The sequence below is a fragment of the Pipistrellus kuhlii genome, unplaced genomic scaffold (assembly GCF_014108245.1).
Source record: "Pipistrellus kuhlii isolate mPipKuh1 unplaced genomic scaffold, mPipKuh1.p scaffold_m20_p_34, whole genome shotgun sequence".
NCBI lineage: Eukaryota > Metazoa > Chordata > Mammalia > Chiroptera > Vespertilionidae > Pipistrellus > Pipistrellus kuhlii.
The window spans coordinates 5,936,166-5,957,734 of record NW_023425534.1 but is presented as its reverse complement, the minus strand read 5'-3'; the positions used below and the strand labels follow the sequence as shown (position 1 = coordinate 5,957,734).

The following is a 21,569-nucleotide window of genomic DNA, read 5'->3' as shown; positions in this document are numbered from 1 at the left end:
GCTGCTGTTTGACCACCTCCCACCCCATCCCACCTGTGACCCTGAACTTCCACTCATCCGTTCAGCCAGCAGCACGGGCTGTGCTGGGCGCTGGGCTGTGACAGCGGCCAGGCCAGAACCCGGGCTCCCGCCCTGCGGGGTTGGGTGGGAGGGCAGAAGGCAGGGTTGTCACAAAGCCCCGGGGCCCTGGGCCACCGAGCTCAGACCTGAGGAGGCCAGGCCCCGCCACCACGGCCTCCTCACTGGAGCCTCAGAGGGAATGGCCACACCTCGGGGCCCAGCGGGCCACATCCCCCACCCATGGGAGCGCGGCACAGCCTTCCCTTCCCTTCCCGGTTGCGTCTCCAGCTGGTCCTTCCAGCCACGTACACAGGGCTGGCTCCCAGGGCCCTGGCTGCCAGCTTCTTGGGCAGACAGACACCTGGGGCGTTAGACCTCTGCCCTCCTTGCCGTGCCTGAGAACGTGGGGCCCAGCAGCTCCAGGCCCTCGGCTCCCCTTTTGCAGGAATGCCATGTTTGTGCTGAGAAGACCAGGGTTCCAGGATGAATGGCACCCATCTGGACCCTCGAAGGTGACCACTGTGCTCCCAGGCATCTGGACCCCCTGCACCTCCCAACAAGTCCCCTCTTCCCCCCTCCCCCCAACTTTAAGCTTCCTCTCTCTGTCCCCAGAAATCTCTGAGGCGCCTCTCGCGGCCTCACCAGACCCTAGGGAACCACGCAAGCCCCAGGGTCCTATTTCTCTTAGGAGCTGGAGGTGGGATGGGGTTAGGCGGGGACCAGAGCGGGAGAAAGGGGGCCGAGGGTTACCTAAAGCTCACTCGGACATACTCAGAAGATGGATAGATATGGATGAGTGGGTGGGTAGATGGATGGATGGGTGGATATGAATTGATGGTTGGAGGGGGTCGGTAGAAGGAAGGAATGAGGGATGGATGGATGGATGGATGGATGGATGAGTGGATGGGAGGATGGAGGTTGGGGTGGGTAGAAGGAAGGAGTGAGGGATGGATGGATGGATGGGTAGATGGATAGGTGGATGGATGGGTGGATGGAGGTTGGGGTAGGTAGAAGGACGGAGTGAGGGGATGGATGATGGTGGACAGCTGGAGTGACAAGAAGGATGGAAGGAAGCTTGGGTGACAGTGGCTACAGGCCAGGTGGCTTGGGGAGTGGAGCATGCGTACCCCGAATTGCCTTCCGGAAGAGTTGTGTGGTCTAAGCTGCTCCATGCAGTGACTCCCCAGTTGTCCTGGGAGCACAGGCTCGTTCTGTTCTTAGGTCAGCAGACAAGGAGTGTCCCCTGCTGCCTCCGTGCAGTCCGTTCGCTCTGATGCACCTCTGGGCCACCGAGCCACCGATGGAGCCCCCGCCCAGCCCTTCCTGGTGTCAGGAAAAATGTATTTCTTTAAAACAAATAAAGTGGCCGGACACCGGGGGCTTTGGAGCAGGGCTTTCCCAGAGGTGTGTAAGCGGTTGAGAACCCACTTTTTTATTTAATTTTATTTCTAAAACTAGTTCAGATGTTTTAAAAACTCAATAAAAAATAAGTAAAATCCATTCTATAAAATCTACACTTATTTGTGCCCCTTCCCCCTGAAGGGCAAGTTCTGAGATTTCAAGGTGAACCGTGCATGAAGTGTAACTCCCGACGGCTGATGGTCGGTGGGACTTCGCTGTCCTGTGTTTCAAAGAGCAGAATCCTGGGGCCTCGGTCCGACCTGTCGGCGCTCCGTCTGTGTCCCCCTCGACAATGTGTGCCTCCCACACAGCCCGTCTGTCCCCGTCCTTCCGTTGCTGGTGGAGAGAGACAATGTGGATTTGGACATGGAATGTGTTCTTTGTGCTGGTTTCACATGTTGGGGTTTATTCTGAAGGGGGCATTTCATCGATAATTTTAAGAAGCAAGAGAAGAAACACACATAGAAACCATCAGATGAATCCCCAGGAGCATTCACCTCTTCCTCTCTCCGATGGTCTCCAGCCCCTGCCTTCCCTCCCTCCCTCTGCGCTGAGCTGAGTCTTCCTTGGGGTACAGTCCGTCCCCCGTTCCCCCCCCCCCCCGCCCTTGACCCTTTTGCCAACAGGGACCTGCCCCTCTGGGCCCAAGGGCAGGCCGTGAGGTGTGTCCTTCTCACTTAGGTCAAGGTTGAGAGACAGCCAGGCATCTCTGCTGAGCCTTTATGGCTGCTGTTCCTTGGTTTGTCCAACCCCTTTAAGAATCCATCTTCTGGCCGAAACCGGTTTGGCTCAGTGGATAGGTGTCGAACTCAATCAGAGAAGGGGCCAAAATCTAAAATCCAGCCTAAATCGCGGGCCGAATGGTTTACTGAACAGTCATAAACTGTCATTGTGATGGAAACGCAGCGGAGTGCAGTGATGACAGCGCGGTGCGGGCCACATTGCAAGGCCTGGCGGGACGGATTTGGCCCGCGGGCCTTGTGTTTGACACATGTGGAGAGCATTGGCCTGCAGACTGAAAGGTCCCAGATTCGATTCTGGTCAAGGGCATGTACCGTGGTTGCGGGCACATCTTCAGTAGGGGGTGTGCAGGAGGCAGCTGGTCAATGATTCTCTCTCATCGATGTTTCTAACTCTCTATCCCTCTCTCCTCCTCTCTGTAAAAAATCAATAAAATATATTAAAAAAAAAAAAAAAAAAGAATTCATCCTTTGGTCCTGCCAGGGTCCCCTCCCAGCCTGATGAGCTCCGAGTTTATGAACTGGGGCGGGGGGGGGGGGGGGGGGGGGCGCGTTTCCTTCTCAGCGGGAGCCTGGCTGCCTCTGCGCCTGGCCCTCCTTCCGAGTGTGACCAAGTGTGACCACACCAGGTGGAGGCCGCTCAGCACAGGCGCCTGGCGGCCCGGCCGGAACCTCCCGGCGCGATCTAACCGCCGTGTCCATAAACCTGGCTCCAGCCCGCGCTGCTGAAAAGGCCAGCTTGTTCCCCGCTGAGAACATTCTGGAACGTTCTGCAGAAAGAGCTCAGTGATTGCTCCGCCGTCGCTGTGTGGGATGCCTGGGACGGGGCAGGCAGGAGGGGGCCGCTGGAAGGAATGGCTCAGTCTTGTAAATGTCACGTCAAGGACTGAGGTCAGACATGGGCTCAGAACCTCCTGGCTCGCTGCGGCTTAGGCTGAGGCCTTTATTTTTATGTGTGTTTTTTTTCTCTTTTTTTCTTTTCAGAATGTGGTGGTTTTTTATTTTTATTTTCTTTTTTCTTTTTCTTTTTAAATATATTTTACTGATTTTTTTACAGAGAGGAAGAGAGAGGGATAGAGAGCTAGAAACATCGATGAGAGAGAATCATCGATCAGCCGCCTCTTGCTCACCCCCTCCTGGGTATGTGCCCGCAAGCAAGGTACATGCCCTTGACCGGAATCGAACCCGGGACCTTTCAGTCCACAGGCCGATGCTATCCTCTGAGCCAAACCAGTTTCAGCAGAAGGTGGTTGTTTAAAAAAAAAAAAAAATTATTTCAGAAAGGAAGGGAGAGGGGGAGAGAGAGAGAAACATCAATAATGAGAGGATCATGGATCGGCTGCCTCCTGCAGGCTCCGCACTGGAGATGGAGCCCGCAGCCTGGGCAGGTGCCCTGACCGGGAATCGAGCCGTGACCTCCTGGTTCGTAGGTTGGTGCTTACCACTGAGCCACACTGGCTGGGCTGCATCCCTTTTTAAAAAGTCATCTTGCTAATTTGCTTTGCATGCTCCCTTTGGATGGAGCCGGGAAGGCCAGTCTCTGGGCAGACTCTGTGAATACTGAAGGTCTGGGGGCAGGCCTTGCACCGCAGCGGCTTGCTCAGCGACCCCCAGCTCAGCACCTTATCTTCTCCCTCCAGATCGTCCTCTGGGGCCGCACCGAGAAGTGCCTGAAGGAGACCACGGAGGAGATCCGGCAGATGGGCACCGAGTGCCACTACTTCATCTGTGACGTGGGCAACCGGGAGGAGGTGTACCAGACGGCCAAGGCCGTGCGGGAGAAGGTGAGCAGCCTGCGGGGGTGAGTTGGGGGGGGACGACTCTCTGTGAAGCTGGCCCGAGGGTGCATGCACATGTGTGTGCGTGCATGTATGTGTGCATGTGTGTGCTGCAAGGGCAGGGACGAGGGAGGGGTATGGGTTGATGAATGACAGGAGTAATCATCTCTTGTCCCCTTTGGAATTTAGACCAAATGCCTCGTTGCCCTCTGGGAAAAGGCTTCTCCTGACTCCGGCCGTCTATTTCGGCGGTTGTGAGTGAGTCAGGGAGCTCCCAGAGAGCAGAGACCACCTGGTAAGCATCTGGCACACGGTGAATGCTCATATTTATGTAACAACCAGAGGCCCGATGCATGAAAATTCGTGCAGGAGTTGCTGACACCGGCTTCCCTCTGGCGCCCGGGACCCGGGTTTCCATCCTCCAGCCGCCAGTAGGCACCTGGGACCCAGCTGGCTTCCCTCCGGCCCTGGCATTGTCCGGAAGGACATCCGGAATGATGTCCGGTCTAATTAGCATATCACCCTTTTACTATTATAGATAACCTCATTTGTGGTGAATGCGCTCTGTGCCAGGTATAGGATGCGCCATAAATTATTTCTAACCCTCAGAACATCTCTGGTATGGCCATAAGCTGCATCTGACACATCAAGGCCGGTGCTCAGCATGGCGACGTGGCTGCCCAGGTCCCAGGGCTGGGGGGAGGGGGCCGGGCGCCGGGGCTGCCCTGACAGAGCTGCGGCCCCTCCCGCCTGCAGGTGGGTGACATCACCATCCTGGTGAACAACGCGGCCGTGGTCCACGGGAAGAGCCTGATGGACAGCGACGATGACGCCCTCCTCAAGTCGCAGCACATCAACACACTGGGCCAGTTCTGGGTGAGGCTCCCGTGCAGACCCGGCCCGGGCGAGGCAGGGACCAGGGCCTTCCCTCCAGGGGCCTGGCGGCCATAGGGCAGGAGGGGAGACTCACCAGGGCTTGGGCTCAGGCCCAGGGGGATGGATACCCAAGAACAAGGCGCTGGACAGGAGGAACGAGGGCCCGGGAGGCAGCTCCCGGCTCTGTGGCTGCAGGGCAGGGTGGTCTGTTCCCCCTGAGAGAGGGGGGAGGGGCTTTGGGAGGCACATCTGCTCCACACTGACCCCCCTGCCCCTCCTCAGACCACCAAGGCCTTCCTGCCACGCATGCTGGAGCTGCAGAACGGCCACATCGTGTGCCTCAACTCGGTGCTGGCGCTGTCCGCCATCCCCGGCGCCATCGACTACTGCACGTCCAAGGCCTCGGCCTTCGCCTTCATGGAGAGTCTGACGCTGGGGCTGCTGGACTGCCCGGGCGTCAGCGCCACCACCGTGCTGCCCTTCCACACCAGCACCGAGATGTTCCAGGGCATGAGGGTCAGGTCAGTGAGTAGAGGGCTCTCCCACTGCAGGTTGGACCCGGCAGGAGGCTTATGCACAGAGAGAGCACAAATCTAAAAAGCACCAGAGCCTGTTCCCTTTGGCTTGGAGCTCTGGCATCCCACTCTGTGAGACGGGGGGCCCTGTGGGGGTGCAGGGTCCTGCTTTTCAGGCTGGGAGCCCTTTCAAGTCCCGCTGCGTGCAGTGGAGTATCCCCCACCGTGAGAGGGCAGCGCGGACACGGAGGCCCCCGGGGGGGAAGGGAGAAGCATCACGTTGAGCAAAAGAAGTCAGAGGCAAAGAGCGCGCTCGTGCGGTTCCGTCCGCATGGCGTTCCGGAGCAGGCAGAACTGGGCCGTTAGTGATGGAAGTCAGAACTGGGGCGCCCCTGAAGTGGGGAGAGCCTGCCGGGGAGCAACCACCTTCTAGCCCCGTGGTTGGCAAACCGCGGCTCTCGAGAGCCACATGCGGCTCTTTGGCCCCTTGAGTGTGGCTCTTCCACAAAACACCACGGCCTGGGCGAGTCTATGTTGAAGAAGTGGTGTTAGAAGAAGTTTAAGTTTAAAAATCTGGGCTCTCCAAAGGAATGTCAATCGTTGTCCTGTTGCTGTTTGGCTCTGCGGACTGATGAGTTTGCCGACCACTGGTCTAGACGTTCAGGAACGCTCTTTCTTCTCGATCTGGGCGGCGGTGGCAGAGGTAAACGGTAACCCTTAGGTTGGGTGCCTCTCCTCCATGCCCATCAGAGGCGTCCGCTGGCGTGGGTGCCCCGGGGGAGTCGCTCGCCCCCGCTTTGCGATGGTAACTGAGCTTGGTTTTGGGGATCAGGAATCAAAGCGCTGGGTTCTGAATCACGCCTCGGTGGCTGGGCGGCTGAGACATCCTGAGCCAGGTCTGTCACCTCTCTGAGCCTCTGCTTCACTCTGCTTCGTCTGTAAAACCGTGGGAACGTATGTCCTCCGAGGGATTATTAGGAGAATTAAAACACGCTCTGGGCTCAGGGACGAACCACAGCTCTTTCTTGTTTTTAATCCTCACCCGGGGGTATTTTCCCCTTTGCTTTATAGAGAGGCAGTAGAAGGGAGAGATTGGGGGAGGAGAGGAACTTCAATGTGAGAGGGAGTCATCGATTGGTTGCCGCCCTCAGGTGCCCCATGGTGGGGCTGGGGATCAAATCTGCAACTGAGCCGAAACCGGTGTGGCTCAGTGGATAGAGCGTCGGCCTGCGGACTGAAAGGTCCCAGGTTGGATTCCGGTCAAGGGCATGTACCTGGGTTGCGGGCACATCCCCAGGAGGGGGTGTGCAGGAGGCAGCTGGTTGATGTTTCTCCCTCATCGATGTTTCTAGCTCTCTATCCCTCTCCCCTCCTCTCGGTTCCTCCCACAGAGGTGAACTGAGGGGCCCTTTGGTCTGCCTGCAGGGGCCTTGCCTGGGAGGGCCCCCCTCCCTGGACCACGGGGCTGAGTCTCTCCCCTCTCTGCCCTCCTCACCGGGAGCAGGACTGGCCCAGGTGGGAACGGAAAGCCCGACTGTCTGTGGGGCTCCACCACCAGCGAGCTGCCTCCACGCCATCACCCCTGCAGGCCCCTGGAGGCTGGTGTTGCTGATGGCAGCGTGTGGGATCTTAGTGGGACACTGAGGAAGCCCAGGGCAGTCAATAAAAAATCAATAAAAGTCAATAAAAAATACATATATTTTTCAATAAAGTCAATAAAGTCAATAAAAAAAATATATATATATTTTTTAAAAAATCTGTAACTGAGGTGCATTCCCTTGACCGGGAATGGAACTCAGGACCCTTCAGTGCCTGAGGTGGTGCTCTAACCACTGAGCCCACCTGCCCGCGCACCACTAACAATGACCATCTTCCTAAGCATCTGCTACAGATCATCCTGGCAGGTCCTATCTCCGGTGTCACAGGAGTGTGCATAGCCACCTGACTTGCACGCAAATGATCATAGACTCTGAATGTGGAGGAGGCTGGATCCATGCCTGTTTCTGCTCTGTGTTGGCTCCGGGCCCCCCCCTCCCGCCCCCGCCATGAGGTCTTGGTTTGGTTCCTTTTACCTGGGCATACATACAGGAAGTGCTCCGGATGTGCACACTGGGTGGACCTCGCCCTCTGCCCTCCGTCTAGCTCACCCTCCCGCAGCTTCCTCTCCGCCACCATGAGAAGGAAACTCAAGGTTTTCCCAAGTCTTTTTCCCACAGCGGCGCTAAGTGTGGGTTCCCACTGCCTGGGACCAGACCCCAGCTCCGCGCTGCCTTGGGCGAGCCCCTCGCCGTCTGTGCCTGGTCTCCTGTCTACAGGCAGGGGTGGATGAGTGGGCCCGCTTCCTGGGTCCCAGGCTCCTGGGTGTGGACACCAGCCTGCCTGCCCGCCTGCCTGGCAGGGGTGAGCGCTGGCTGCAGGCCAGCTCCCTGGCAGGCAGGGAAGGCCCGAGGCCTGGGAGAAGAGCAGGAAAGGGGGACTGGTCAGCACCAAGCTCCCATTTCCTGAAGAAAGAAAAACGGAGGAGAGCTTTGGCGTCCTCCCCAGCCAGGCCTAGCAGCCCCCCATGCTGGAGGGTGGGAGGCGGGTGTTAGGACACAATCAATGGGTTTCCCAGCAGCAGTGCCCTATGGGGGCCGGGGAGGGGGGATTGGAGGGAGATGCTTGCTATTTTTTTTTTTTTTATAATTTCATTGATTTTTTTTTTTTTTTTTTTACAGAGAGGAAGGGAGAGAGCTAGAGTGTTAGAAACATCGATGAGAGAGAAACATGGATCAGCTACCTCCTGCACACGCCCCACTGGGGATGTGCCTGCAACCAATGTACATGCCCTTGACCGGAATCGAACCTGGGACCCTTCAGTCCGCAAGCCGACACTCTATCCACTGAGCCAAACCAGCCAGGGCGCTTGCTATTTGTTAATTGCCATTGATTGACCTTCTGTGTTCCAGCCACAGCAGACGCTTTAGAAACACTGCCCCCAGTTAGCCCTCATCCCCCTGCCCCCCACCAGCCAGCTCTCTCCCCATTTCACAGACGAGAGAACTGAGGCTCAGAGAAGCAAGCTCACTCTGCCCAAGGCCACACAGATAGAAATCGGCTGAGCAAGCTTTTTGCAGAGTGGGTGCTGCCTCTGTGAGCGTGGAAAGCCCTGCTGGTTCTCTATACCCCTCCCACCCCCACGGGGAGAGGGGAGCCGGTTCCTCCCACAGAGGTGAACTGAGGGTCCCTCTGGTCTGCCTGCAGGGGCCTTGCCTGGGAGGGCCCCCTCCCTGGACCACGGGGCCGAGTCTCTCCCCTCTCTGCCTTCCTCACCGGGAGCAGGACTGGCTCAGGTGGGAACGGAAAGCCCGACTGTCTGTGGGGCTCCACCACCAGCGAGCTGCCTCCACGCCATCACCCCTGCAGGCCCCTGGAGGCTGGTGTTGCCGATGGCAGCGTGTGGGATCTTAGTGGGACACTGAGGAAGCCCAGGGCAGCAGGGAGGGAGGTGGGGAGGTGAGATCCCTGGGCTCTCAGAGGCCAGCCAGTGGCGTGGGGGGCCCAGGAGTCGCCCTTGGCTCAGGGTGACATCAGACCCAGGTGACTCATCCGCCTTAATCCTCCTGGTGCCAGAGCAACTCCCCAGCCCTTTGTGGGATTGAGGTCAGAGCCCGAGGCATGGGCGCTGTGCCTCCGGGCAGGGAGTGAGGGCGGGGGCGGGGCCTCACCCCCCACCCACTCCCCAGAGCCTCAGTTTCCCTCTCTGTGAATTGGGGGGAGTGATTCCCGCCTGGCACTCGGGGGCGTCATCAGGCCGGAAGCCTGTGCCTGGGCATGAGAAGCCCCGATGTTTGCTTATTCAGTCGTGTGCTCGCCCCTCTGTGAAGGTTTCAGTGTGTCCGTGTGTGAGCGACCCAGCAGGCCGGCAGAGGCCATTCTCCGCCGGCTCCCTGTCTCCAGGCAGGGCCAGCGGGACACCTCTGGGGAGGAGCCAGTCGCTTATCCATGCAACCACTCAGCACGCGTTTACTGAGCACCTGCTATGTGCGGACACAGCGCACGGGGGATACAACGGGGGGTGAGACCCAGCAGACCTCTGCCCTCGGGGAGCGCACAGTCTGGTGGGGAGACAGGCCGTTAATAAGGAAACATGCCAGCAGCCAGGCCACTGCAGGCGTGGGGACCGAGATCAGAGGCCACTCCGAGTGGACCAGCCCAGACGCCTCCCTGATGGGACAGCTGGTGAAGACCCTGGGACAGGAAAGAACTTCGGTGTCAGGATCCAAAGACTGGCCGGGAGCCGGAGCAGAGGGGCGGGTGGGGGGGCGGGAGTGAGCAGGGCTCTAGAGAACACGGGGAGCCCAGGAGAGGGCGCAGGGGTGCCCTGGGGGCTGGGCTGCGAGTCCTTGATTCTCAAAAGGAGACTCAGTGGGCAGAGGGAGGGAGTCAGGACCTTCTGAGACAGTCAAAGCCCTTTCAGAGCCAGGAGCAAGGTCGGGGCTGGGGGCACCTGAGGGCATTGGGGCCATACCACGGCCGGGCTGCCTGTTGCTCCGAGATGCTCCTTGGCCGCCTCCTTCCACCTCAGGAGCTTGTTAGCTGAGAGGGTCCCAGCCGTTCTTCTCAAGGAGATGCCGAAGGGATGACCCAGACCTGTCCGCCGCGGGCACTGTGCACAGCAGCACCCGCTTCCCTGGGCAAACCCACTGTGTCTCTCCCTGCAATCAGGTTCCCCAACCTCTTCCCGCCCCTGAAGCCGGAGACGGTGGCCCGGAGGACGGTGGAGGCCGTGCAGCTCAACCAGGCGCTCCTGCTGCTCCCGTGGACGATGCACGCCCTCATCATCTTGAAAAGGTACGAAGCCGGGGAGCTGCACGGGGCCAGGCTCCTGCCAACCTCCCATGGCCCCGTGGGGAAGAGGCCTCCGGCAGGAGAAGTAACACGGGGTCGACTAGTCATGTCTGCTGTGGGCGTGGAGACGAGCAGTGAGGGCTTGTGTGCCAAGGATGTCCTGTCCTGAATTTGGGGCCACGGTTCTCACACTTGCTGGTCGAAGGACCCCTTTACAACCTTAAGAAGTGTTTTTTTTAAATATGTTTTTATTGATTTCAGAGAGGAAGAGAAAGATAGAAACATCAGCGATGAGAGGGAATTAATGATTGGCTGCCTCCTGCCTGTTGGACCGAGCCGGAAACCCAGGCATGTGCCCATGGCGGGAATCAACCTGGGACCTTTCGGTCTGTAGACCGATGCTCTACCCACTGAGCCAGACCAGCCAGGGCTACCACCTTAAAAGTGATTGAGGCGCCCAAAGAGCTTCAGCTTACGTGAGCTGTATTATTACTGCTTACTGTCTTAGAAACGAAAACTGGGAAAACATTTTTACAAATAAGTGTATAAATCTGTAAATATTCACAATATTCATTCATTCAATTCTGTGTTAACACAAATGATTTCTTATGAAAAGTAAATACATTTTCAAAAGAAGGAAAAAAAGAACGTAGTGAGGAGAATGGCATTCTTTTCCTTCCTTGCAAAGCTCTTTATTGTCTAACGTAATTGAAGACAACCGGATTCTTCTCTCTCCTCTGATTTTAATCTGTTGTGAGGGGGTGCGTGAGAAGGCAGATAACACCTTAGCCTGGTTATAAAAGTAGCTTGCCCTCGCAGACCACCGGAGAGGTCTCAGGTACCCCCAAGGGTTCCTGGGCCACACTTTGAGAACCTTGTTGGGCGCAGCCTTCAGGAAGTTTAGTCTCATGGGGAAGGCGGAGCTTCGGGTGCTGCAGGGTCCACAGAGGTGTCACAGAGCTGGTCAGGTGGGTTTCCCGGGGCAGACCGCCTGGGAGGGGGGCTGATGGGAGGAGATGGTCCGCCTCCAGGATATGCTCAGAACCTTCCAGACCTCGGGCAGCAAACCCTTCCCACGGAGCCCCAACCTGCAGGGGCCATTCCGTGCCACCCACGCAGGTTTCATGGCAACGGACTCCTGGCTCCTCTGGGCCCTGCGCCACCTCCAGCCCCCAAGCCTGGCTGGCTGCACCCTCTGCCCAGAGGCTCTTACGGGAAGTGAGGCACCCAGGTCCCTGGATCGGACACCACCTCGCCTCCCTCTGGCTCTGTGCCCCACGGCTCGGCTCCAACTGCGGGCACAGAGACCTCACAGCGCAGGGGGCTGCCATCAGCCCCTCCTCCTCACACTCAAAGCCCTTTCAGAGCCAGGAGCAAGGTCGGGGCTGGGGGCGCCTGAGGGCATTGGGGCCATACCACGGCCGGGCTGCCTGTTGCTCCGAGATGCTCCTTGGCCGCCTCCTTCCACCTCAGGAGCTTGTTAGCAGCCTCTCAGACATTCTAGAAAAAGGCTAGACCGCCTCAGTGCTCTCACAGTAAGCCCCAGCCTACACTTTCTGTTCTGCCCCCTGCTACCCTCCCGCAGGAAGCAGAGACCCTCCCCCTCCTCCCCATGCCCCGCACAACTCCACGTCTTCCCCTTCCCCAAGAGAAATCTCTACAGGCTTCACGCCATCGACACCACCTCCAGGAAGCCTTCCAGATTGCTCCCGCTGGAAGGGGGCCTTTCCCATGTTGCACCACAGTGGGCGAGGGCCCTTCAATTTGATTCAACCAATGGACTGAGGCCCCCTCATGCCGGGGTCTGTGCTAGGGGCCAGACGCAGAGGTGAACTCTCTGGGTCGCACTGCCTCCCCCACACCAGGGCTTGTGGGGGCGCAGTGCACCATGGGAGCCCAGGGAGAGCCTGGGCGTGCGTGTGGGGGGTGTCCCTGGAGGAGGGGACCCCTAGTCTAGTAAATATTTGCCCCACCTAGTAAATATTTGTAGGATAAGTGGCATTTGGAGTCACTTGATTGCTGAGATACCTAAGGGCCCTAAAATGCAAAGAATGTGGCTTTGAAAGGTTATTTCCCGCCCTTTGCTTTGTAAGCCGTGGTTTATCCACATGGGGAGTGGCTTGTGGGCTTGAGAGAGGGGGTGGGGAGAGCGTAGGGGCATCCTTCTACTGTGCCATCCTGTGTGGCCACACGTGGCCCAGCTGCTGGCCCCCACCCGCTGACCATCCTGTTTTCTCTCCCCTCGCTCCCCGCAGCATACTCCCACAGGCTGCGCTGGAGGAGATACACAGATTCTCAGGAACCTACACCTGCATGAACACTTTCAAAGGGCGGACATAGAGGCGGGACGGAGACACGCTCAACAGCCGCGGAGCCCTCTGGGGCCGTGGCACCCGGACACACACCCGCGCGCCCGCCCCTCGGCACACGTCTGCGGGGCGGGCGGGTCTGTCCTCTCCCCGGGGAGAACCCGGTGCCCCCCGCCGGCCCCAGGACCTTTGCACAGGACTGATGGGCATCGCTCTGGCCCCCAGGGGGAGGCGAGACACCAGCCAGCAGCCGCCGTGGCACTTTTGTACATTTCTGATTCTGTAGAGTTTATGGTTAAGTCGCTTCTCAGAACTAACCAGCCGCAGCAGGATGCAAAGACTTATCTCTGGGAGGGTCTGTGCTCAGATGATCCTCCTCCCCCTCCAAAACCCACTCGTCCTCAGCTTCTGCAAACCGGTGTGGACGGCAGGAAAGAAAAATAAAGAGAGATGGCTTTTGCGAGTTGCTTGGTTGAAATCCTTGGCCCTGGTCCTCGGTGGCAGTGGGGAAGGGACCAGCCCCAACCACAGCCCCCCGTCCTTGGAGAGAGAGCTGGTCTGTGTGGGGTCCCCCCCAGCGGACAGGAGTGAAATGAGCGAGAAGAGGCCAGAGATCGGGAGGGAATTGGAGCCTGGGCTGGGCGGAGGGGGTCCTGGGTGACTCTGCCAGGCCCCTCCCGACGCCAGGGGTTAGGGAGCACTTTGCTCCCCCACCCCCTTCTCTGAATAGCCGTGAACGGGGCTGCCACGGCCCTGCCCGCCATGAAGCCACCAACTCAGGAGAGCACATCGGTCCCCATTGAGCACTGGTGTCTACTGGGCAGGTGCTGGGCGCCAAGCGGGGACTGCTGCCGAGAAGCCAACACCCTGAAGACACCAGCACCACCCGGCCTGTGCCACGTGGGCTGCAGGGGGTGGAAGTGGACTGGCTCAGGAGGAGGGGGTCTGTGCCCAGGGGAGATGGGCACGGGCTGGGCATCGGGACCGTGCCAGCCAGGAGGAGTGAGCAGAGGTGCCCCGGGTTCCCGGGTGTGCGCTCTCCGCTCCTGCAGCAGCTTCACAAACCTGATCTTGGGCACAGGGACAGGGGGCCCTGGTGTCCGATCTAAGTAGCCTCTGTCCACACAGCTCCTACGGTAAGGTGGCCAGACATCTCGCTTTTTAACAATTTGTCCTGCGTCCCTTTAAAAAAGTCCCGATTTTTGGAAAGATCGTCCCGATTTTTAACCATTTGTTAGGTTTGTTACTCTAACAATTTGGAAAGATTCTTTCCAAAAATCGGAACTTTTTTTTTAAAATAGGGGTGTCGAACTCAATCAGAGAAGGGGCCAAAATCTAAAATCCAGCCTAAGTCGTGAGCCGAATGGTTTACTGAACAGTCATAAACTGTCATTGTGATGGAAACGCAGCGGAGTGCAGTGATGACAGCGCGGTGCGGGCCACATTGCAAGGCCTGGCGGGACGGATTTGGCCCGAGGGCCTTGTGTTTGACACATGTGTTTTAAAACGCCACGGGACACGGGACAAATTGTTAAAAATGGAGACTGTCCCGCCGAAAGCGGGACGTCTGGTCACCTTACCCTACAGAGAAAAGGGTTCGGGGCGGGGGAGCGGAGGGGGAGGCGGTGAGGAGAAGGCCCCCGGCCACAAATCCAATGGAGGGACTTCTGCGGGGGTTGCTTAAAGCCTGCCATGAGCACTCACAGCCGAGGAGGGCCTGGGTGGGGGTGGGTCTGGTCTGTGTGCAGAAATGTCACGTCCTGATGGCGCCCACCGTGTACCGAGCACCTGCCTGCTGAGTCCTGAGGCCCAGCGCCTCCCTGCTGGTTACCCACGGCCCCCGCAGCAGCCGAAGACCGGAAACCGCTCTCCAGGGCCCCTCCGGATGCCAGCAGCCACGCTGTGTTAGCAGCCAGCATGTGACCCCCAGGCCTCAGGCCGCCTGCCCGTGGAGGGTGGCTGCTGCTCCGTGCTGCATCGTCTTCCTTCGGGGACCCTGGCCGACCGAGGAGCCTGCGTGGACGACGTGACCTGTGACGGGGAGACTCACCCGGCCGCCCGCACGCTGGCTCTGACACTCTGCCTGGAAGCAGTGCAGGGCACTTCTGCTCACACTTCATTGGCCAGAGCCGGTCATGTGATCAGGCCTTCCCACGGAGGCAGCTGGGTATACCATCTCCATGGAGGGGTGGCAGGACTTCTAAATACAATGCCCTCTGCCACACAGCGGAAGATGACACCCCTGAGAACGGGAAAAACCCTGAAAAACCAGCTGTAGGCAGAGGCTGCGGGAGACAGAGGCTGCGGGGGCTAGGGGGCGCGTAGAGGCTCTGGGGGAGCAGAGGCTGCAGGAGGGCAGGGGGGGAGGGGCAGAGGTTGCGAGGTGGGCAGAAGCTGCGGGAGGCAGACGACATTGAGCTGGGAGACTTGGTGACCTCTCGGTGCCCGCCAGGTGCTGGGCAGAGGCCCAAAGAGGCACTGACCATTTTGCAGGTGAGGAAACAGGCTCAAAGCAGAGCAGCTGCGTGCCCAGGTGTGTGCGGCTGGCGAGTACCCACGTCAGAATGGGAACCGCACCCGATCCAGCCCACCAGCCGCCTCTCCCACTGCGTCCCCCTCACTGTGGTCCTTGCGGCTGTGTGTGGCCAGAGGGCGGGGCAGGGAGAATGCTGCTGAAGGGGCCGGCCTGGCACCCTTGCCGGCCTGGAGAGGTTGAGCCTGGAGTGTCCACGCATCACCCATCTTTGGTGTCTGGACATTAGAAGGTTGCCCTGGGCTCGGCTGCCCGCTGCTGCCCCCCACCCCACAGCCCGGGGCCTGGGGCTGGTCCTCACAGGGCGCCAGGCTGGGCAGGCCCGTCTGGGTGCGCTGGGAGGGAAGAGCAGGAAGAAGTGGGGGTCCCGCCGGCTGCGCCCTGACTTTTCTGACCGTTCTGGAGTAGCAGGCGGGCTCTGTGCTCCCAGCCTGGCTCGGGGCCAGCCTTCGGGGAGGATCTGCCTCTTGGGGTTCCATGAAGCTGCACTTGGCCTTCAGGCCGGGAATGTGAGGACGTGGGAGTCAGAGGCCCAGTGAGAGCGGAGCCGGGGTCGTGGCCCCAGGGGCTTTTCCTGCCTGCCGGGCTGGCCTGGTCCCCTCCTCCCCCTCCCTCGCTGCTTGGACACTTTCAGTCTTTTTCTGGATCTTTTCCCGGAGGAACCGGGGAAAAAGCCTTGGGCAGGCTCCCAGGAGGCCCATCCCGGGCCCTCCCCAATGGCCTGGCAGCGCGGGCCGTGGGGAGTGCGAGCGGAGAGCTAATTCCGTCCCCGGGCCCAGCCAAGCGCCGGAGAGTGACAAGCAGCCCGCCTCCCGAACCCCAGGGCAGGACGGGGTGTGCCAGCCCTGGGAAGACGGCTCGGGCCTGGGAAATGACCCAGTTGCCATGCCCGGGGCCCCTCCCCATCGCCGAAGAGAACCAGATTGGAGGTGGGCCCCGAGCCTGGAGGCGCCGGCCCCAAGCCCCATCCTGACGTGGGTCCTCGCGGCCGGGCTGCCGGGCCTGAACAGGGCTCCGGATGGAGTCCCGTGGCCCCTGGGCCGCCTGGGGCCAGATGCTCTGAGAAGTGGGCTCCCTTCTCCTCAGACCAGAATGCTGCGGGGCCGACCACAGTGCCCTGCCCCCAGCCCTTCCCAGGGAGACAGTCTGCACCCCTGGGGACATCCCAGCTCAATGGGGACAAAAGGAGGAAGCCAGGCACACACAAACCAGCCCGCCGCCCCAGTGCTGAGCAGCGGGAGGGTGGGCTCCCCCGCCCACCACAGCACCCCCAGGCCTTCTCCGGCTTGGGGTCAGCACTGGTGTTCAGGGTGGGATCAGGAGACTGTACACACACACACACACACACACACACACACACATACACACACATGCCTCCTGCTCCAGGCAGAGCCAGGAGGGGACCCGCCCATGCACCCACCTGCAATTGTCCTGATCGGAGTGGAGAAGCTGGGGGGCAGCCCCGGAGGAGGGCAGAGGAGAGGGCCCGGAGGGGTGGAGGATGGGGACGCTGGCCTCCCGCACACCGGGCAGGCTCCGGCATCACTCTGGCACCTGAGCCGCTGCTGGCTCCGGGCCGGCCCTTTCTGCCCAAGTCCCTCTGTGGTTCGGGGTGAAAATAAACACAGGAGGCCCCTGAGCAGCCACTGCCCTGCTGGGCAGCTGCTCTGCTCCAGGGCCTCTCAGGTGCATGGCCAGACTCAGAGGCAAGGTCCTCAGAGAGCCCCCAACCACCAGGCAGGGAGGGCCCAGCCGGGCCTCATGCACAGCTGTGCAACCGGGGTCATGACCTCTCTGGGTTGAAGCAGCTGTGGGAATATTTCTGCAGGGCCCTGAGGCCTGGATGCCCCGAACAGTGCTCACATGGCTGGGAGCCGACACTCCATCCGCGCTGGCCAAGCGTCCACCTGAGGCGGAGGCTCAGCCTATCCATCCCCACCTGCAGGTGTCTCACCTGAGGCCCAAGCTCAGCTTCTCTCATCCCCACCGGCAGGCATCCGCCTGAGGCCATAGCTCAGCCTGTCCACCCCGCCCACAGGCATCCACCTGAGGCCGAAGCCCTGCCTTCCACCTCGCTGGGCTCACCTTTGCCCCTGGGATCAGGTTCGCACAGAACAGCGTCATTGCGACGTCACTCTCAGGGCGCTCAGATCGCCCGTTCAGAGGGTTCAGTGCTACGTGCTCCATCCATTCCGGGCTGAACGCTCTCACCGCAGGCTCCTCTGGAGCACACGTGTGGGGCAGGCCTTCTGCGTCCGGCTCCATCCGCGAGGCATGTCGTCAGGGTTCCTCCTGCAGGGCCAGAGCCCCTTCCTGTGCACCCCTGACAGCCTCCCACTGCGCGTCGGCCACGGAGCGCCCGCCCGGCCTCCTTCCTGAGGGGCCGCTGGGCCGCTGGCACTGCCTGTGCTCTGGTCCTGCTTCGCTCCTCCCACAGGACACACTCGGGTGCGCGGGGCCGGTCCGCGGTGCTCGCACCCAGGATGGCACAGGGCACAGCGGCAGATGGTCAGTGTTTGCTGCCGGAATGCAGAGGGACAGGACCTTCGGCAGCAGTGTCACGGGCAGCTGACACGGGTGTGCGGCCCCCTCCCCTCCACCTTCCGGTGCACGCACACAAGGGCCCTGCGTGGAAGCCGGCTGAGGGATTGCATGTTTCCCACGGCGGCACTTGGACATTTGGGTTCGTGTGACTGTGGGGGCCGCCTGTGCCCTGAGGGTGTTTGGTGGCTTCCCGCGACATCCATGCTCATGGATGCCTTTCCCTCCTGGCTGTGACCACAAAAATGGTTCCAGAAATGTCCCCCACGGAGCTAATGGGCCCAGCTGGACAACCCTGGCCTACACCAGGTTCTTTTTTATTTTTTAAAAAATATATTTTATTGATTTTTACAGAGAGAAAGGGAGAGGGATAGAGAGCTAGAAACATTGATGAGAGAGGAACACTGATCAGCTGCCTCTTGCACAACCCCTACTGGGAATGTGCCCACAACCAAGGTATTAATACATGCCCTTGACCGGAATCGAACCTGGGACCCTCTAGTCCGCAGGCCGACGCTCTATCCACTGAGCTAAACTGGTCAGGACAACACACAAGTTCTCATTCTTGCTCATCACAACCCCCGCAGGAGGACTTGGCCTTGATCAGCAGAGGAGTCCAAGACCAACGAGAGGGTTGGTGGCCAGGCCTCGGGGAGGGGACATGCAGGTTCTGCCCCCAAGGGGGTCCTTAACCCCCAAGCCAGGGCCAGAGATCAGGAGGCCCCCGACGACCCGCCCCGGGCCTGCCAGGTCACGGCCAAGTGTCCCCTTCTCTGTTTCCAACTCCCTCACGCCGCCCTCTTGGTGAGGTCAGCCAGCACCGCAGTGTTCTGGCCTGCCCCCTCCCCGCCCCCGAATCCTTATCATTCCTTTCATTTTTCCATGTTCACGGGACAAAGGAAATAAGCCCTCGGAGGCAGGCACAAGCTGCGCTCGTTCCTCCGTGGCCGCTGAGCTGTAACTGGAGCCGGCGTGGGGAGGTCACGTGGGACCGCGCGGAGCCCAGCTGTGGGCATGTTAGCAGCCACCCCCTGGCGACTGGCCTGGAGTGCCAGGATGGGCTCCGGGGTGGTGGGCTTCTGCAGGGGGAGAAGGGGGGAGGACCAACGGAGGGCCTGGGGCGGCCCACATGGCCCGTCCAGCCAGGAGCGTGGAGCAAGCAGAAGGGAAAGAGGTTGACTTTGGTCCCCGACATCCCGCTGAAGTTCCCGACGCTGGCCTTGTGGGCCCCGGAGCAGGTCCTGGAGCCGCCCTGAGCCCCCGCTTCCTCGTGTGCAGGATGAGACCAACAGCCGGTCCTCCGTGGAGTTTTTTATGTGAAAATCAAGGGAGTAACATCCATAAGTTAATGCACGTGTGCTTGGTATTCACGAGAGCAATTCATACATTAATCCATTTATATTGTTACATTTATTTCCTAATCAAAGTTACAAGTTAGTTATTGTGCAGGTGCTTCATTGTGTTTAATAATTAACACACACACACACACACACACACACACACACACACACACACACATCCGGCACTTCCAGGAAACAGGTAGCAAGAGATGCAGTCACCTGCTCAGGGCTTACCACAGGGCTTACCACACAGCTGGCAACTGGCAGAGCCGGGATTTGAACCTGCATCTAGTGGCAGAGCTCCTGTGCTCGGCCCCTTGGGTCTCACGGTTTCTTGGCTAAGAAGCCTACTATGGAAACAGCGAGGGAGATACTAGTCATCAGTCGCCAACGTTGCTATCGGCCACGCAGCTGCCTCTTCCCGGCCCACCCAGGCCCAGGGCGCTGCCGGGTTCCCACACCCGTGGCTGCTGCTCGGTCCTGGTAGCAGGTGGACCAAGCAGGCCGGCCTCGGGCCATCACCTGAGGTCTTACTGTGACCAGACGTGTTCCAGACGGGTTTCCCTGCAGAGTTTGCTGGGGTTGCCCTGCCACTGCACTGTGGGCCCGGGAGGGAGGGAAGGATGGTCGCTCCCTCGGGGCCCCAGCCCATCCTCAGGCACACATGCTCTAGCACACGCGCGCGCGCACACACACACACACACACACACACACTCACTCACTCACTCTTCCAGTCCTCAGGGCTGGCGCAAAGCCGGTGCCCGAGCAGATGGCTCCCCTTAGCCAATTTCCGAGCCCCTAAAACGTGCCTAGCCGCCTGCCAGGTGCCTTAAGGAACGCTTACCTCACAGGGTGCCCGCGGAGGGCGTGAACAGTGGCGAACAGGAGCCTGCCGGGCCCCAGCCGGGAGCTGGAGGTTCCTTTATGGTTTCCCAGCTCCGCCTGTCTCTGCCCCTCTCTGAGGGCACGAGGGGCTGGCAGCTTCTTGGTCCGGGTCCCAGCAACAGACACTGACTAGATGGGGGTGCTCCAAGGGGCCGGGCAGACCAAGCACCGGGCTTGGGAACTGGCAGAGGCTGAGCAATGCAGCTGGACCACAGCCCCCCCCCCCCCCATCCTACCACAGGACAGTCTGGACCCTGGGTCCACCCATTCTCTGCTGCTACCACTACTGAAGAGGGCTAACCCCGCCCCTTTCACACACACCCTCCACACACACACACCCTCCACACGCACACACACACACACACACACACACACACTTGGTGTCACTGGTTTGAGTCAAAGCTGGGGGAACATCTGATTGGTGAATGCAGGCCCTGCGCCAGCAGACAGGAGCAGGGAAAGCAGCCGTGGAGCCTGCTGGCTAATGGCTTTCAGCCAGAGTTCCCCTGGAGCCACCCTGAACCTCCGACCAGCAGGTGGCTCCCCGTGGGACACTGGCAGACCCCCTGAGAGACGGCGGGCCCCGCCCACAGCAATTCTTGCTCAGGCAGAAGGAAGGAGTTATCCGTTCACAGAACGGGACAGCCCAGTGAGCACTGATTTCAGGTATGGCTGGATCCAGGGGCTCCAGCAGTGTTTCCAGGACCTGACTCAGGAGCCACTTCCTCTTCCTTTGCCCTTCCGTTCCACAGACACACCTTGTTCTAGCAACGATGGCACACGGGCTGCTCAGCTCCAGCCTCACACCCTCCCAGGTTCGAGGACAGCAGGAAAAAGGACCCTTTCCTTTTAGTCATCCAGAGTTCATTCTGATTGGCTTGGTTTGAAGCACATGTCCACATGTGAACCAATCACAGCCACTAGAGACATGCAGTGCTCTGATTGGCCAGTCGGAGTCCTGTGGTCTGGTTTACAGCCCAGGAGGGAATGACCTGGCTGAAACACACCGCTGTGAGCTGGAGAGGGGTGGCTCCCCAAGTCCAGTGGGGTGCCATGGCCAGAAGGAGGGTGAGAGGAGTCTGGGGAGCCAGAGCAGCTGTCCCTGGAATGGCCGTTGGAGGACTTCCTGCCTTGGGAGTGACAGCTGGCCATGTCCTGACGGCAGTCCCGGGCTCCCAGAGGGGGACTTTGGCCTCCATGACTGACAGTTGGCCGGTGCGGTGACAGGCGGTTGGCAGTTCTCCTCTTGACTCCTGGCCCCTCCTGACTGGCAGGCAATGGGTGCCCTGGGGGGCAGTTGGCTGGTGCAGTGCTTGGCCGTTGACCAGGCCTAGCTGGCCATCCCTCGTGGGACTGGCCCGAGGGAGGGAGGGAGGGAGAGAGGGAGGAAGACCTGCTGGGGGCCGCCATCGCCTCTGCCTCTGCCCCTCGAGGCCACTCAGCTTAGAAAAGCCTTTTGTCCCCAAGTGGCAGCAGGAGCTCCCGTCCTGAGGACTGGAAGAGTGTGTGCGCGTGTGTGTGTGTGTGTGTGTGTGTGTGTGTGTGTGTGTGGCACGCGCTTGCACATGTGTGTCTGAGGATGGGCTGGGGCTCTCCCTCCCTCCTGGGCCCACAGTGAGAGGCAGGACAACCCCCAGCAGACTCTGATCTCCCTTCAGCGACCCTGCTGTTTCCGATGGTCTTAGGCGACCCTGCTAGCGGTTCTCAACCTGTGGATGAAGACCCACAGGCTAAGAACCGCTGCTGTAGAGCCTGAGACCA

General features: G+C 59.9%; 1 protein-coding gene across 1 annotated transcript in view; it reads left to right on the top strand.

The window, feature by feature from the left end:
• DHRS3 (dehydrogenase/reductase 3) overlaps positions 1–12,969 on the top strand; it is a 41,343-nt gene extending 28,374 nt beyond the window's left edge. Inside the window, exons 2-6 of the mRNA XM_036460887.2 lie at positions 3,842–3,985; positions 4,736–4,855; positions 5,138–5,376; positions 10,078–10,203; positions 12,456–12,969. Coding sequence (XP_036316780.1) covers positions 3,842–3,985; positions 4,736–4,855; positions 5,138–5,376; positions 10,078–10,203; positions 12,456–12,540 — 714 coding nt within the window. The 3' untranslated portion in view covers positions 12,541–12,969. The remainder of the gene's footprint in view (positions 1–3,841; positions 3,986–4,735; positions 4,856–5,137; positions 5,377–10,077; positions 10,204–12,455) is intronic.
• Positions 12,970–21,569: the final 8,600 nt, after the last annotated feature.